Source organism: Colobus angolensis, unplaced genomic scaffold, assembly GCF_000951035.1.
Source record: "Colobus angolensis palliatus isolate OR3802 unplaced genomic scaffold, Cang.pa_1.0 Scaffold251, whole genome shotgun sequence".
Taxonomy (NCBI): domain Eukaryota; kingdom Metazoa; phylum Chordata; class Mammalia; order Primates; family Cercopithecidae; genus Colobus; species Colobus angolensis.
The window spans coordinates 1,168,537-1,182,658 of record NW_012115722.1 but is presented as its reverse complement, the minus strand read 5'-3'; the positions used below and the strand labels follow the sequence as shown (position 1 = coordinate 1,182,658).

General features: G+C 50.7%; 1 protein-coding gene and 1 long non-coding RNA gene across 2 annotated transcripts; one reads left to right on the top strand and one right to left on the bottom strand.

Annotated features, from left to right (window-relative positions):
• Nucleotides 1-523: 523 nt before the first annotated feature.
• On the top strand, nt 524-10,331 carry LOC105514932 (ral-GDS-related protein-like). Its single transcript, XM_011946601.1, is given in 14 exon segments — nt 524-664; nt 1,090-1,235; nt 1,641-1,656; nt 3,211-3,370; nt 3,714-3,932; nt 4,074-4,390; nt 5,159-5,374; nt 5,721-5,824; nt 6,324-6,393; nt 7,947-8,021; nt 8,502-8,576; nt 9,164-9,187; nt 9,537-9,658; nt 10,214-10,331. Coding segments are annotated over 14 exon segments (1,803 nt in total).
• On the bottom strand, nt 2,585-12,230 carry LOC105514933. Its single transcript, XR_001002238.1, has 3 exons — nt 12,107-12,230; nt 5,511-6,853; nt 2,585-2,711 (listed from the first exon to the last, which is right to left on the bottom strand). It is a non-coding gene; the product is annotated as an uncharacterized LOC105514933 (long non-coding RNA).
• Between the last annotated feature and the right edge of the window lie 1,892 nt (nt 12,231-14,122).

Genomic DNA, 14,122 nt, shown 5'->3' with positions numbered 1-14,122 from the left:
TCTTGTATTTCTTCCATCTGTAAGTGTGTGCAGTATCTACAGGGACCACCACACCATGAGTTTTTTAAGATTTCTCTCAAACACACCTCATGAGTTCCCTAGGAAGGGTTATGATGCTAGCATAACTCTCATTGTGCAAGGTGGGGGGAGCCCAAAACACCAAAGGAGTTCTCTAGGGTCTCACAACTGCTAAGATAAAGCCTGTCTGATCCCAGCACTGGCTCCTCAAACCTGGGACCCCGGTTATACCCAGGTCTTCCCAAGCTGCTGAAGGGGCGCACTTCTGCATAATGGTGAACAGGTAAGGAGTTGACGGGGCAGGGTAAGTGATCAGAAACCCAGAGGGGCCTTTGAGTAGGTCTTATGGAAAGGCGGCGCTTAGAGGATGGAACCTACAAGACGTGACCTCACTTCCTTGCTAACAGATCCCCAGTAGAACTTAGAATTCTGGTAACTAGGCACCCATATTATACACACAGCCCCATTTCCAGTTCATTTGGTAGGCGACGCTCTGGAGAACAACATGTTCTCCTGCTGTGTCCCGACATGCTGCCGACCTCCTCGTCACAGAAGAGGCCAAAATGAGAGTCTTTCTCGAGAATATAGACATTGGTTCAACCCTCACCCTCGATGCCTCTGGCCCTTTGCCAGAAGGCACCCACAGGTAACACAGGGCCCAGGGCAGGCCCGTCCAGGCCAGGCCTCAGCTGTGCCCATCAGGGCAGCACCGAGTCCCTCCCCATATGTTTGGGGGAAACAGGAGATGAGGGCCCCCCCTGAACAGGAGCAGGTAGGTTGTCAGGTGTTTGGAGCCTGGTAGATATGTCAGGTTCACAGCCCAGACTATGTCTGGCAGGATGGGAAGTTCAGTGTCGAGGACAGAGTTTGCTGCTCAGATGTGAATCCCAATTCATCTGCTGGGGACCTCAACCTTCTCTGGCTGGAGGTCTATGCAGACGCTCCTATGTGCCAAATCCTGTTGGGGCTTGGGAGACGGGGAGGGGGTTCTCGTGGGGGTGTGTGGCTGTTGGTTGTGTGCGGTAGGCCGGTGCCCCGTCTTGTCTCGGCTGTCGGGGACTCTCTTTGCAGAGCTCCACACAGCAGATCAAACAGGAACTGTTGGATGGATTCCATTTCTCCATCTTCTTCAAAGAAGGGCAGGGGCCCACCGCCACCAACCATGGCCAGTGCTGGTCTGCGGTAAGACGGGGCACAGAAGGGTCTCCACAGACAGGGACTCCAGAACACCAGGGTGGGCCCAGGACTCAGACATGAATATGGGAACTCCCTAAGCTCTGTCCTAGGAATTTCCCACTTGAGTGGCCCAGTGTTCTCTTCCAAAGGAATCTGGCTCCCATTGGTCCCCAGTGGCAACTTGGTTACAGGCAAAGTCCCTTTCATGTATCAGAGGAAGATCAGAGAAAATCCATCTGTTTTCACTTTATGCTAAGCCAGGAGTATCTCAGCATGTTGCCACAAGAATTGAGTATAATGGTAAAATTATAGCAACATATTCATACCGTTATCATTTTAACTCCCCACCATAAGTGTATCTCCAGCAACAGGTATCTCCACTGCCCTGCCAGACCTCCTCCAGGATTTAAAATCCAACACTTTTACACAAACAAGGTGGGGTGGACATTGATTACAACAAAAGTAGGTGAAGCTACACTATGCATTTGTCTTTAAAGTATCATCTCACAGAACTCATCCCTGCATCCCCATCAGGCAGGAAGGAGCTGTACCCTCGCATCTCACTGTAATATTCCTTAAGGGAGGCCATGCTCCACAGCGGGTCAGCCTCTCAGTGCTGGTGGAGCCTGTAGTGATAAAATTCCCTTTCTAGGAAGTCTTTCTACAGGGAGCATAATCCTAATGTGTGTCCTGATAGGCTGGAGCAGTTTCCCAGGGCTGCCATAACACGGCACGCTGACTGCAGAGCTTAATCACAGAAATTTGGTTCCTCACAATTCTGGAGACTGGAAGTCCAACGTCAAGCTGTCAGACTGGGGTGGTTTCTCTGGGCCTCTCTCCTTGCCTTGGAGATGGCTGATTTCTTCCTCAGTCAGCACAGGGTCTTCTCTTCAACTTCTCTGTGCGCTGACCACCTCTCCTTGTAAGAACCCCAGGCATATTAAATTAGGGGCCACACCAACGAACTCACTTCACCTGAATTACCTCTTGGAGAACTCTGTGTCCAGACACAGTCACATTCTGAGTCTCTGGGGTTGAGAATAGAAACAGTTACATTTTGGGGAGGGGACACAATTCAACCCATAAAATATACAAATCCCCTGCAGAAGACACACACCTGGGAAAGGTATATCTGAGTGAAAGGATGTGCAGATACCAAGTTTCAACAGCTCTAGCCAGTTGACTTTCCAAAAGGGCTCCAGCTGCTCACACGGTCCCCAGCAGCCTCAGCCTCTGAAGGTAGCTGCTTCTCTGAATACGGCCTCCCCTGAATACTAACATGCTTTTAACTTTTTGCCAGTCTGCTGTCTGCGTGGCAGAGAAAATCACCTTTGTTTCATTTCCACTTTCAAATGTACATTTGCGTAACCTTTCACGGGTTCCATACCTGCCCGCGTTTTCTCTTCCCCGCGTCGCCTGGCAGATCCTGGGCCTTGCGATACACTTCCTCCCACCCTGGAGTCTTCCGGCATTTTCCCCTTGGCCAGGGCTGGGATGGACGTAGCTGTTTCTCCAGACTCACGTTCATGTTAAAGGAACAAAAACAATCATATCCCTTTAAGACAAAGGGTTCTTCTAGAGCATCTTGTCCTGTGTGCTGTTGCTAAAATAAGGAGGGGACGAGACCTCCCCAGGCCCTTCCCCTCCATCTCAGAAGTGGAGCCTCAGGTGGCCTACAGGGAATTTCATCCAGTCCTCGCTGTGGAAGGTACTCACTTCTGACCCGGGTGCTGCTCAGCAGCCATGTGACACCCAAAAGCCCGCGTCTCTTCTCTATCATGAGGATGATTTGTGAAGGATTGCAGGGATGATGCTCTTCATGCAGGCTGCTGATACACAAGGTGCCGTTGCAATTTTACTCCATCCTCACATGCAATCCTAGAACCCTTTTCAACACGGGCACCACATGCACAAGTCCCTGAAGGGTTGGTGCTTCTAGGTGTGAGTTCCACATCCCGATCCTCTGGTGGTTCATGGTGTTACCACTGACTCCCATGTCCCTCCTTGTCCCCCTAGTATGAAAATGAGATCTGCAGGATGCCAACTTTCCAGCCCGGCACAAGGGAGAAGCTGTTGGATTCCCTGGTTCCAGCCTTGCTAACTAAACCCATCTCCTCCTATGCCACCTGCCTGGGCCCATACCCCACGCCGTGGCTTCCCAACTCTACCTGTCCTCCTCCAGCCAACATCTGCCCCTACCCTCCTAACCCCAGGACCAGGGGACCCAGAGCTGGAGCTTGATGAGCAGCCTGCTCACAAATCAGCCTGGAGCTGCAGTCTTGAGTGCCCAGGTGCACAGGGCTGTGCTCCAGGGCCTTTGGGAAGAGAATGTCAGTGGGACACTGGGGTGCACAAGGGTCTGTACAACCCTGCTGCATGGCCAGGTCTGCCCCTTCCAGGACAGCACTGATGGCTTGGGGAAGGGTGAGGCTGTCCTCTACACAGGCAGCAACATGCCAGGGACCCAGAACCACGCAAGTGTGCCCTGGAGGGTTGTGTGGGAGAAGGCCAGGCCTCTGACTCGGCTGTCCACTCCATCACCAGCACCATCACCTCCATTTTGTTCACCTGGCCCCTTGAAAACACTTCAGTTTGCTATCAGCCCCCGCGACGGTCATCTTTCCGGATAAAGCTGGCCTTCAGGAACTTCGCCCGGCCTGGACTGGACGTGGAGGACCATCAGGAACTTGTCCTAGGCCAGTTGGTGCTTCCGGAGCCCAACGAGGCCAAGTCAGATGGTGAGGTGGCTTGCAGTCCGGAAGACTTTCTGGGGGGTGGTGGTGTGGAGCTACAATTCCCTTACATTTCATCCGGTCATTTCTGTGCTTGGAAAGCCCAGTGAAAAGTGACTGGTGTCATGACCTTTTCTCCTTTTCCAGATCCTGCTCCACCTCCTGGGCAACACGCATTAACAATGCAGGCCCTGGAGCCAGCACCACCACTGCTGGTGGACCTGCGGCCTGCTCTGGAGCCAGAGTCAGGTGCAGCCCTGGGTGCACCAGGATATCTATATTGAGCACCAGGACCAGCACCAGGGGAAGGGTCCCCTCCAGCGACACTGCTGGAGCCACGGTCCGCCTCAGAGTCCCCCAGTCCCTCTTCCAGGACTGTGAAGAACCAACCTCTTGAGGAGATGCATGACATCACCACCTTCCCTCCCAGGCTGCTGGCAGAGCAGCTGACCCTCATGGATGTGGTGAGCAGCTGGGCTTTGCAGGCTGTGCCTCTGGCACTAGCTGTCTCAGACCAGCTTCTACCCGAGGAGTGGCCAATGCCCTGGGTCGAATGTCATCCCCACTTCTTACCAAACATGGGATCTGGATGAGTTTCCTCACGCACAAGCCTTCCCTGACTGCATATGGACAGCAGAGATGGCATGTCACCTGTGCTAGCTCCACAGAGTGTGCAGACCGAATGACAGGGGATGGACAGACAGAAAACAGGACAGGGCAGGTGATCACTGAGGGGCAGACAGGGCCATGGGTCACTCACCCAGCTGCTCAGGAGCCTCACAACCCTCAGTACTTGTTAGGTACCTGATGTATACTAGATTCTATGGCAGACACCCTAACAGAGCCCATAGTTGCAGCTGCCACAAGGAAAGTGCACCGGTATGGAGAGAAGGAGTACAGGGCTGACTGGGATGGGAGGAAGACGAGGTCTCAGGACGGGAAGGCCTGAGCCACTTTCTACTCCTTGGAGTGCGGATGGCCTGGGAGAAAATGTCACTCTCTCTTCCCACTCTTGTTGGATTCTGGGCCATGATGCACTCAGGGCCCTCGGTGGGCAGAAAACCAAACCCAGGGACTCCCACAAGTCTGGAGCATATTTTAAAGCTTTATGAGCTCCAGCTGAGTTCCTGCCAGAGACTGTGGATGACGATGAGCTCAGTTCCTGTCTGGTACTGTGGATGACTCTGAGCTGGGGTGTGCTCTGTCCATGACAGTCTCCTCCTCCCCCAAAGGAGGTGTTCAAGAAGGTAGAGCTCTACGAATGCTTGGGCTCCATCTGGGGTCAACGAGCTAAGGAGGGGAATGAGCACGTGGCACCCACAGTTCATGCGACCATCGCACACTTCAACAGGCTCACCAATTGTGTCACTACCTCCTGCCTCGGGGACGACAGCATGAGGGCCCGGGACAGGGCCAGGGTGGTGGAGCACTGGATCAAGGTGGCCAGGGTAAGCCATGGTTGGGCCTTGGGATTCCCTCTCTAAAAATGGGGAACTGCTTCTTCTCCTCCATCGGCTTTCAGGATTGGCATCTGTACGTCTGGCTTCAGCCCTGGACATCACCTAGCCCCTTCTTGTCACAGACCTTGACTCCCATGGCCCAGTGGTGGCTGCTCACTTCTGACCTGGGCTCTTCCTTGGGTTGAACTAAAATCCTCCTAGATGAGTGACATTCACTCGGCCCCAGCTGTGCCCTCCTGAGGCTCCCTGAGCCTCTGCTTAATCCAGGCAGGGAGATCTCAGCACAGCGGGCTGTGGCTTAAGTGGACCTCACAGCTCACTCTTCTCTCTCCAGGAGTGCCTAAGCCTCAACAACCTCTCCTCAGTGCACGCCATGGTCTCTGCTCTGCACAGCAACCCAATACATCGACTACACAAGATGTGGGCAGGAGTGTCCAGGTGAGGAGCTCCCTCCACGGGAGCACCAGGGTTGACCTAGGGACCCATAGGCCTCCCCATGTGCCCTCAACGACTCTGAAAGGTTCTTGGAGACCAGGGACACTGGAGGCAGGGATGGCCTGGTGGGTGTGGTCACTAAGCTGCCTTGGACTACTAAGCAAGGATTTCCAACTCAGGACTAAGGGTTTTTCAACCATCAGGAATAGGCTAGAGCCAACTGGAAGCTTTCAGGTGTTTGCACCCAGCAGTGGAACTGTGTCCAGCTGGAAGCTAACTGTGAACACGCAGGGGCTCATGTGAAGTAGAGATGGGCCAGGGGAGGAGCATGACAGGTCCCACCCCCATCCTCTGGAGCCCTTGTCATCAGAGGACCCTACTGGAAACTCTCACCCACGAAGTTGGGATTCTCTGGGTTTTCAGACACAAGGGCTTGGATTGGAACTCACAAATCTCTCCGCTTAGTCCCAAATTTGCTTTTCTTTCTTTCCTCTGCCCATAGCAAAAGCACAAAACATCTGAAACAACTCTGCAAAAAAGACACTGCAGTGAAGAGGGACCTGCTGATCAAGGTACACTGGAGTCTGGGAGATGCAGGATAAGTGTTTAAGAGTCAGAGGAAAGAGACAGTTTGGAAGGGCATTGGACCCGGTGTGGAGTGGTTATTTTCTTTTGACTTACCTACTAAAAGTGGACTTGAAAAATTCCCTCCACGCCTACCTTGGGCAAACAGAAAGAGAGGTGTGTGGGTCCACAGGCACGTGGGGGCATGGCGGCAGGAGGCCCTGGAAATGGGCTGTGGCAATGGCTGCTGGGCTGCGGAGCGGGGGTGATGAGCTGCAGCATTAGCAGGGCTCTGGTTCCCGTGCTTGTCAGTGCTGCTGGCATGGAGCTGCCTCCAGGCTGGGGGGTGGTCATGGTAGGTGGGACTTTCTTTCTTCCTCAAACTGGAAAGCAATTCCTCAGGAAGCCAGGCCTCTGCTGCTGCTTCTGTCTGCAGCGCATCTCCAAAGGCAGTGGCCTCTGCCCACACTGGGGGAGAGGGGGAACAACAACAGAGGAAGCTCATGTGCCAGGGAGTCCAGTGGACCGCCCAGCTTTGGGTACCAATGGGCATACTCGGGACAGATGTACGTGTTTCCTGGGACTCCCTGCTCTGCTCTTTGCAGACACCCGAAAACGGCCATGTCACAGGATTCTCACCAGTGAGCAGTGACACATGCTCATGACAAGTATCTGGGGGATTCATGCATTCCCAGGGGATCCTCCCTGACCAGATCTCAGAATATTCCAGGCAAACGGGAAGACAACTTATCACCCCACCCAGGACTCTGGAAAGCCCTGCCCTGTCAGTCAGAGATGGCGCCTCAGGAGGCCACTTCCTGAGTGGAGGGAGAGAGTTCTGTGCACGGAACTCCCCTGGGGGATCATTGGCGAGGCCAAACCTTAGGCATGGCTCAAACCCAATTTGTGTGGCACAGACTCCAGTGGGGCTCAGATATGCAGGTGCCACTTAACCAGGTCTCCTAAAATGCCCTGCCCCTTTCCCATCATGACTCTGCAAGGCTGGAGACCTAGACACTCAGAGACTCCAGAGAACATGACCCTGATGGGTAGCGGTGCTGGGATATCGGGAGAAGGCAGCGGGACAGAGCCTCCAGGATGGGGAGGAGGTGCCTTCTCTTTTGGGTCCCTGGGGAATCACTGCCTGCTCTGGGTCTCTGTTTCCTCATGTGGAAAATGAAGGGATGCTGAGCCTGTAGTGCAGCCCTCACAGGATGGAAATGAGGTTCAAGAAAAGAAAATAATTTGCTGGTGCTCATGCCTGGTTCTTCCTCAGAGGGATGAGGGGGAGAACAATGGCAACAGCTACAGGAAACAGTACTCAGGAGGCCTTGTGAGGTAGCTGTGGTTTTCATGGCTCTTTACAGAAGAGGAAACAGTCTCAGGGAGGCCCGGCTGCATGAGTGGGTGACACACATAGGGAGTGTGGAGCTGGGCCAGTGGTATGACCACTATGCCAGGTGACTCACGCCAGTCCCTGGGGATCCAAGTGTGGGGTGGCTGGGGTGTAACTGGGGGAAGAGAGGAGAGCCTCACTGTCTCCGTCACTGGCACCTGGCAGGCGGGGAGCTTTAAGGTGGCCACCCAGGAGAGGAACCCCCAGAGAGCCCAGATGAGGCTGCGGAGGCAGAAGAAGGTGAGTGAGCCTTTGGCGTGGAGAGGCCGCAGGGGATCAGGGGACAGGGCTCCCTTCCCTGCCAGCTGGAGGCCTCCATGTGAAGACCGCAAGGACTTCCTCTCCAGTCCTGTCCTCCTGTGCACACTAGGCCTGGAAAACCTCCATTCGAGAGACCAGAGCAAGGGTCTGGGGAAGCTGGACTCAGAGTGGATGTGGGGAAGGGTAAGGCTGGGACCACATGCCCTTGTGAATTGTTAAAATCCCACCATAGAGGTAAACAGGAGTGCTTGCTAGACTTGGGGGTCAGGTGGGATAGAGGAGGCAGAGAACTGGGAAAGGCAGTGGAGGGTCTTTGGCTGCTCCAACAGGGAGACCTGAAGAGGGGAGTTCCGGGAGACAGGGGCTGGTGGGACTTCATGAGACAGGACCTTGGGCAGGTACCTGAGGGCCAATACTCATCATCACTACACCTCTCCCTCCCACCCCTCCTTGGCACAGGGCGTGGTCCCCTTCCTGGGGGATTTTCTTACTGAGTTACACAGATTGGATATGGCCATCCCAGACGATCTGGATGTGAGTGAGCCTGGGGCAGGCTGTTGGGAACCAGGATCCTGAGGGAGGAGAGGGTCCTGGACGGAGCCCTTAGATCTCAGCCCTTGGCAAACCTCCTCTCCTGAGAGCCTCACAGCTGCTCCTGTGGGTGGGGGTGTCAGGCCCATCTCATTACCTCTGACTGATAGAGGCTCCATAGCAGCCACCAGTCCCTATTCCCGAGTGGTGAAGCTGCAGAGCCGCCTGACTGCAAAGCTGCTGAGGTGTGGGCTGAGCTGGACTTAGCCTTTCTCTAGAGTAGTCCTGTAACAGGCCGGTGAAATTGAGCCTCTCCAAGGGCAGGCAGTTCCAGAGTCACTGAGCGCTTTCTTTCTATGAGAGAACTCAGTTTCCCTGTCTGTTATCACAGAGGGCTGGGGCAGAAAGTCCCTGAGCCTCAGCTCCTATGCCCCTGCTCTAGAGCCCGGAGCCTGAGGCAGCTCCAAGTCCTGTCATGTGCACATCCCCTGACTCTGGTGGCTCTGGCAGTAATGCAGCATGGGAAGGGGTGGGGTGGGGCTAGTTGTGGGCCAGGGACCTTTCTGATGGACTCTTTGTCTGCCTTCCAGGGCAACACCAACAAGAGGAGGAAGGTAAGCAGCTGGGGCACTCACGTTGGATGAGGGTGGGGATGTGGACGTCACAGTTCACCCTGGACAGGACACTCCCTGGCTCCATCCTCTACATCTTAGGTTTACTGGGAGGGTTTGACACACGCAGGAGGAGGAGACCTATCCCAGTGGAGAAAGCGGGAAATGGAATGGAATCAAAGACCAGTTCCTGCAGGAGGGGCTTTTTACATCCAACTCTGAGAACAGGCTGGGGCTGCATGGGGCCCCCTCAGAAAACTGCCCCAGGGATCAGCCCCCTTTCCCTGCCTACCAAAGGTGCTCTCAGCATCTTCCACCCAGGCCCTGTCAGCATCCTCTCCTCTGTCTCTAGGAGGTCCGAGTTCTGCAGGAAATGCAGCTGCTCCACGTGGCTGCCATGAATTACAGGCTTCGGCCTCTTGAGAAATTTGTCACCTATTTCCCAAGAATGGAGCAGCTCAGCGACAAGGAGAGGTGAGGGCCTAGGGGATGGGCAGAGGGTGGGAGAAGGCTCTCCATTTCTTTTTTTTTTTTTAATGTGGTCTGGCTCTGTTGCCCAGGCTGCACTGCAGTGTCACCAACTCTGCTCACTGCAACATCTGCCTTCTGGGCTCAAGCCCTTCCTCAGCCTCTCAAGCAGCTGGGACTACTGCGGTACACCATGTCCCAGGTCATGGTACAGCATGTACAGACACCATGTTCTGTTGTTCTGCTGCTGTTGTTCTGGTACAGATGGGGTTTCACGATGATGTCCAGGCTGGTCTCAAACTCTTGGCCTCAAGCAATCCACCCACCTCAGTCTCCCAAAGTACTGACATTACAGGTGTCAGCCACCCCACCTGGCCTAGAGGAGGCTCTCCCTGTGGCAAGCTGCAGAGAGCCTACGGCCATGACTCCACGGCCAGCATCAAGCCCCGTTGCATGGGGACCACTGGGGACCCAGGATTCCAGCTGGGCAGGCACTGAGAGGGGACCTGACGTGTGGCTCATGGTGGCCTCACAGCTGCCTCACTGTCCTGTAGCTACAAGCTGTCCTGCTAGCTGGAGCCCGAATCACATTAGGCCAGTAACATCTTGCAGTGGCTGGGACCCCACCGGGATGCTGGTCAGAACACCGGCTCTCCACCATCCTCCACCTAGACCGTGACACCAGGGAACCACATCTAGGTGGCTGGCAGCTCAGCTGCATCTGGCCCCTGCTCTTCGTGTAACACCAGCTACTCCTGCTGGCCAGGATCAGGCCATGGGACTTTTGCCAGGCAGGCAAGAGACCATTTTATGTTTATTTTCTTTAGTGTATAAGTAAGGCTTTTTTTCTTAACTTTCATTAAAATAAAATTTTAAAACACTATTCAAAATGTTCTATAGTTGTTGGAATGAGGAAAGTAACCGCAGTGCAGTAACCGTATACCAGTCTTCAGGATTCATAGTCCAGTATGTCAAATTGAAGCTATGGCTGAACAAGTCATGCAACAGCATTTATGTTACACATGCCAACCATTTAACGTTTTCCTTCTTTGTTCTAATTAATTATTGTTAACTCTGTTTAAGGAAAACAAAAACAAAAAAAACAACAAAGCAAAATCCTTAAAAAATCAGAGCATGTTACCCAATCTACCACACTTGTTCTACTGACCAGCAACTCTCAAATTTAAATTCTAGTTAAATTCGAGTTCCACTGGGTTACTCTACTTTCTTGAAGTTTAAATATTTAATGAATCACTGAAATATTTACTGAAGGGCTGGAGATGGGAGGTATTTAAGCAAGTGGTATAGCTGGCCTTCTCCAGAAGTCCTGGGCAGAAGGGAGCTGGCCATCAGTCTCCACGAAATACAGATAAAATTTTTCCACTATAGATCTTCCCAGACTTTCTGACACCTCTCCCCTAAGTGAATATCAAGGAAGGCGAGAATCATTTGAGCCCAGAATCGAAAAGGATGTCCCACAGCTTAATTTGAACACAACCCCCAGTGTGTTATAACAGAGAAAAAACAAGCCAAGGAAGTCAACATTTCAGGGTCTGAAACATGTAGTACCCCCAAATCAACACAAAATTAAAACCTAAACCCAATCCTGGAGCCACAAAGCTCCTATAAGAAAAGTGGGAGTCTGTATCTCAGCAAAACTTGTATCTATGCACGCAGTTTGCAAAAAAGAAAGAAAACAAAAGCAAAAATTATCTATGGCAAGAAACCCTTAGACCATGCAATTGATTTGGCAATACTTTTTCTTTCTTATTTTTTGTTCTTTTTGGATGGGACACAAAAATCACTGCTAACAAACGTGAATACAAACACATGGGACTATACATCATTTCAGAGCTTCCACATGGGGAAGAGGAACAATGAACCAATAAAGAAACCATCCTACAGATTGAGAGAAAGTTCAGCAGAATCTTATCTGTGAATGGGGTTGTTATCTAACATGCATGAGAAACTAACACTACTCTAACTGGGAAAATGAACAAAACCTAATACCCAAGCTAAAACTGAGCAAAGATCCTGAACAGGCACATCTGAAAAGAAAACACGAAATTCACTGACAGGTCAAAGAGAAGCTGCTCAACTTCACTAATCCTCACACAAGTGTCTAAGTACGAACCACACTCAGATGTGTCTCCCTCTAATTAGAATGAAACTTACCAAAAACAACAGAAAACCCATACGTTCACAGGTAGTGGCCGATGCAGAACAGCAGAAAAAGACACTTTTATACACTATCGGTGGCAATGTACATTACTATACACATGAAGTGAAACAGTTGAAGGTGTCTTAAACATTTTACAACTCTCCGTTCACCTAGCAATCCCACCACTGGTTTTACACAGAAACCACATAGAATCTGTTATGTTGAACAGATATCGGCCTTCCTATGGCAACTGAAGCACTATTCACAATAGCAAAGGTATTCAATCTACCTACCTGTTCGTGCACAGATGAAGGGATAAAGAAACTGCAGTACACAATGGAATCCTCTTCAGCCACAGAAATTCATGAAACCATGTCATCTGCAGCAACGTGCAGAAACCTGGAGGACATGACCTTCAACGAAATGAGTCAGGCAGAGAAAGCCAAACACGGCATGATTTCATGCATGTGAGAATGAGATCAACTTCCTCTCTAAATGACTTTATCCCCTAGAAGTAGAAAGTTCCACAGTGGTGAAGAGAGGCTGTGGGTTGGGGAGTCCTGGCAGGGACTGGGAAAGGGACACAATGTTACACTCAGATGACAGGAATAAATTCAGCTATTCTACTCCACAGCAGGTGTCCAGAGTTAACAGTATCCTACCATATTTTCCAAAAAAGACTGAAAAGAAGGATTCTGAATATTGCAACCACAGAGAACTAACAAATAATAACTACACAAGGTAACAGAGAGAGTCATCGTCTTGCTTTCATCATTACACAAGGTACATATGCATAGATCAAAATGTCCCACTCTACTCTTTAACTGTAAACCTTTACTATAGAGCAAATTGGTTTTAAGCACATAGAAAGAAACAGTGCTCAAGTATTATGTGAGACCAGGAAATTCCCACATCTAATACACTAAAGAACCACCACCACACAACACAAGAAATTACCAACAGAGTAGACAGACAACATACAGGATGAGAGAAAATGTTCCCAAACTATGCACCTGACCAAGGCCTAATATCCAGAATCTACCTTAAAGACCTTACAGAAATCAATCAGCAAAACCCCCCAAATAACTAATAAATAGGCAATGGATATAAACACACACTTCTCAAAAGACAATGTAAAAGCAAGCAACGAATGTGAAAACATGCTAAACCTAATTATCAGAGAAATATAAATCAATGAGATATCATCTCACACTGGTCAGAATGGCAATTACAGAGTTAAAAAAAAAAAAGGACACGGACGAGGCAGCAGAGAAAGGGGACACTGGTCCACTTTTGGTGAAAATGCAAAGTAGTTCAGACACCATAGAAAGCACTTCAGAGACTGCTCAAAGAACTTAAACCAGAACTACCATCTGACACAGCAAGCCCACCACTGGGGTATACACAAAGGAAAATAAATCCTTCTGTCCAAAACACACATGCACACAAACGGTCTTGGCGGCACACTTTACAATGGCAACCATGTGAAACCAACCTAGGTATCCATCAACGGTGGATCAGAAAAGGAAAATGGGGTACATATACACCACAAAAAACTAGGCAGCTATAAAAAAAAAAAAAAAAGACACAAATCAACTCCTTGGCAGCAACATGAGAGGAGCTGGAGGCCATTATTTAAAGAGAAGTAAGGAAAAAACAGAACACCAAAGGCCACATGTCCTCACTTCTAAGGTGGAGCTAACATTGAATACAACCTACGATAAAAGTGAAAACAACAGACACTGCTGACTGTCAGACAAAAAAGGAAGAAGGGATGGAGCATGGGCTATAGACCTGCCTGGTGGATCCACCACTCCCTGCGTGATAAGCTCTCTGGGACCCCAAGTCTCTGTATCAGGCAATATACCAAAGGCAGTAACTAATCTGCCTTTGTACCTTTTAGTCTATAATAAACGCAGAAATTATGTTAAAAAATACAAACTTAGGAGTTAAACAATGAATGAAAAACACAAACTTGTAATTATCCAAACAATCTTTTATTGGCATAAACTAAGGAAGTGGTCAGAATGAGTAAACCAAATACTCAACCCCAATGTACATATAGTGAACACATTTTTCAAAAGAACACCAAAAAGGCACAATGCGCAAAAGAGAGCCTGTTGCAGGGCAGAAGATGATCAGAGAAAAACTTCAGCTTCTGAGGACTTCATTTGGGGCATTGCTTTCTGAGTCCTTAATGCCCTATTTGTGACAATGCAAAGCATTGCTTTCAGCCTTGTGCTGGAAGTGGGATTATATCCAACCTTGAGCAGCCATAGATATCCACACAGTCCTGGATCTCCCACTGC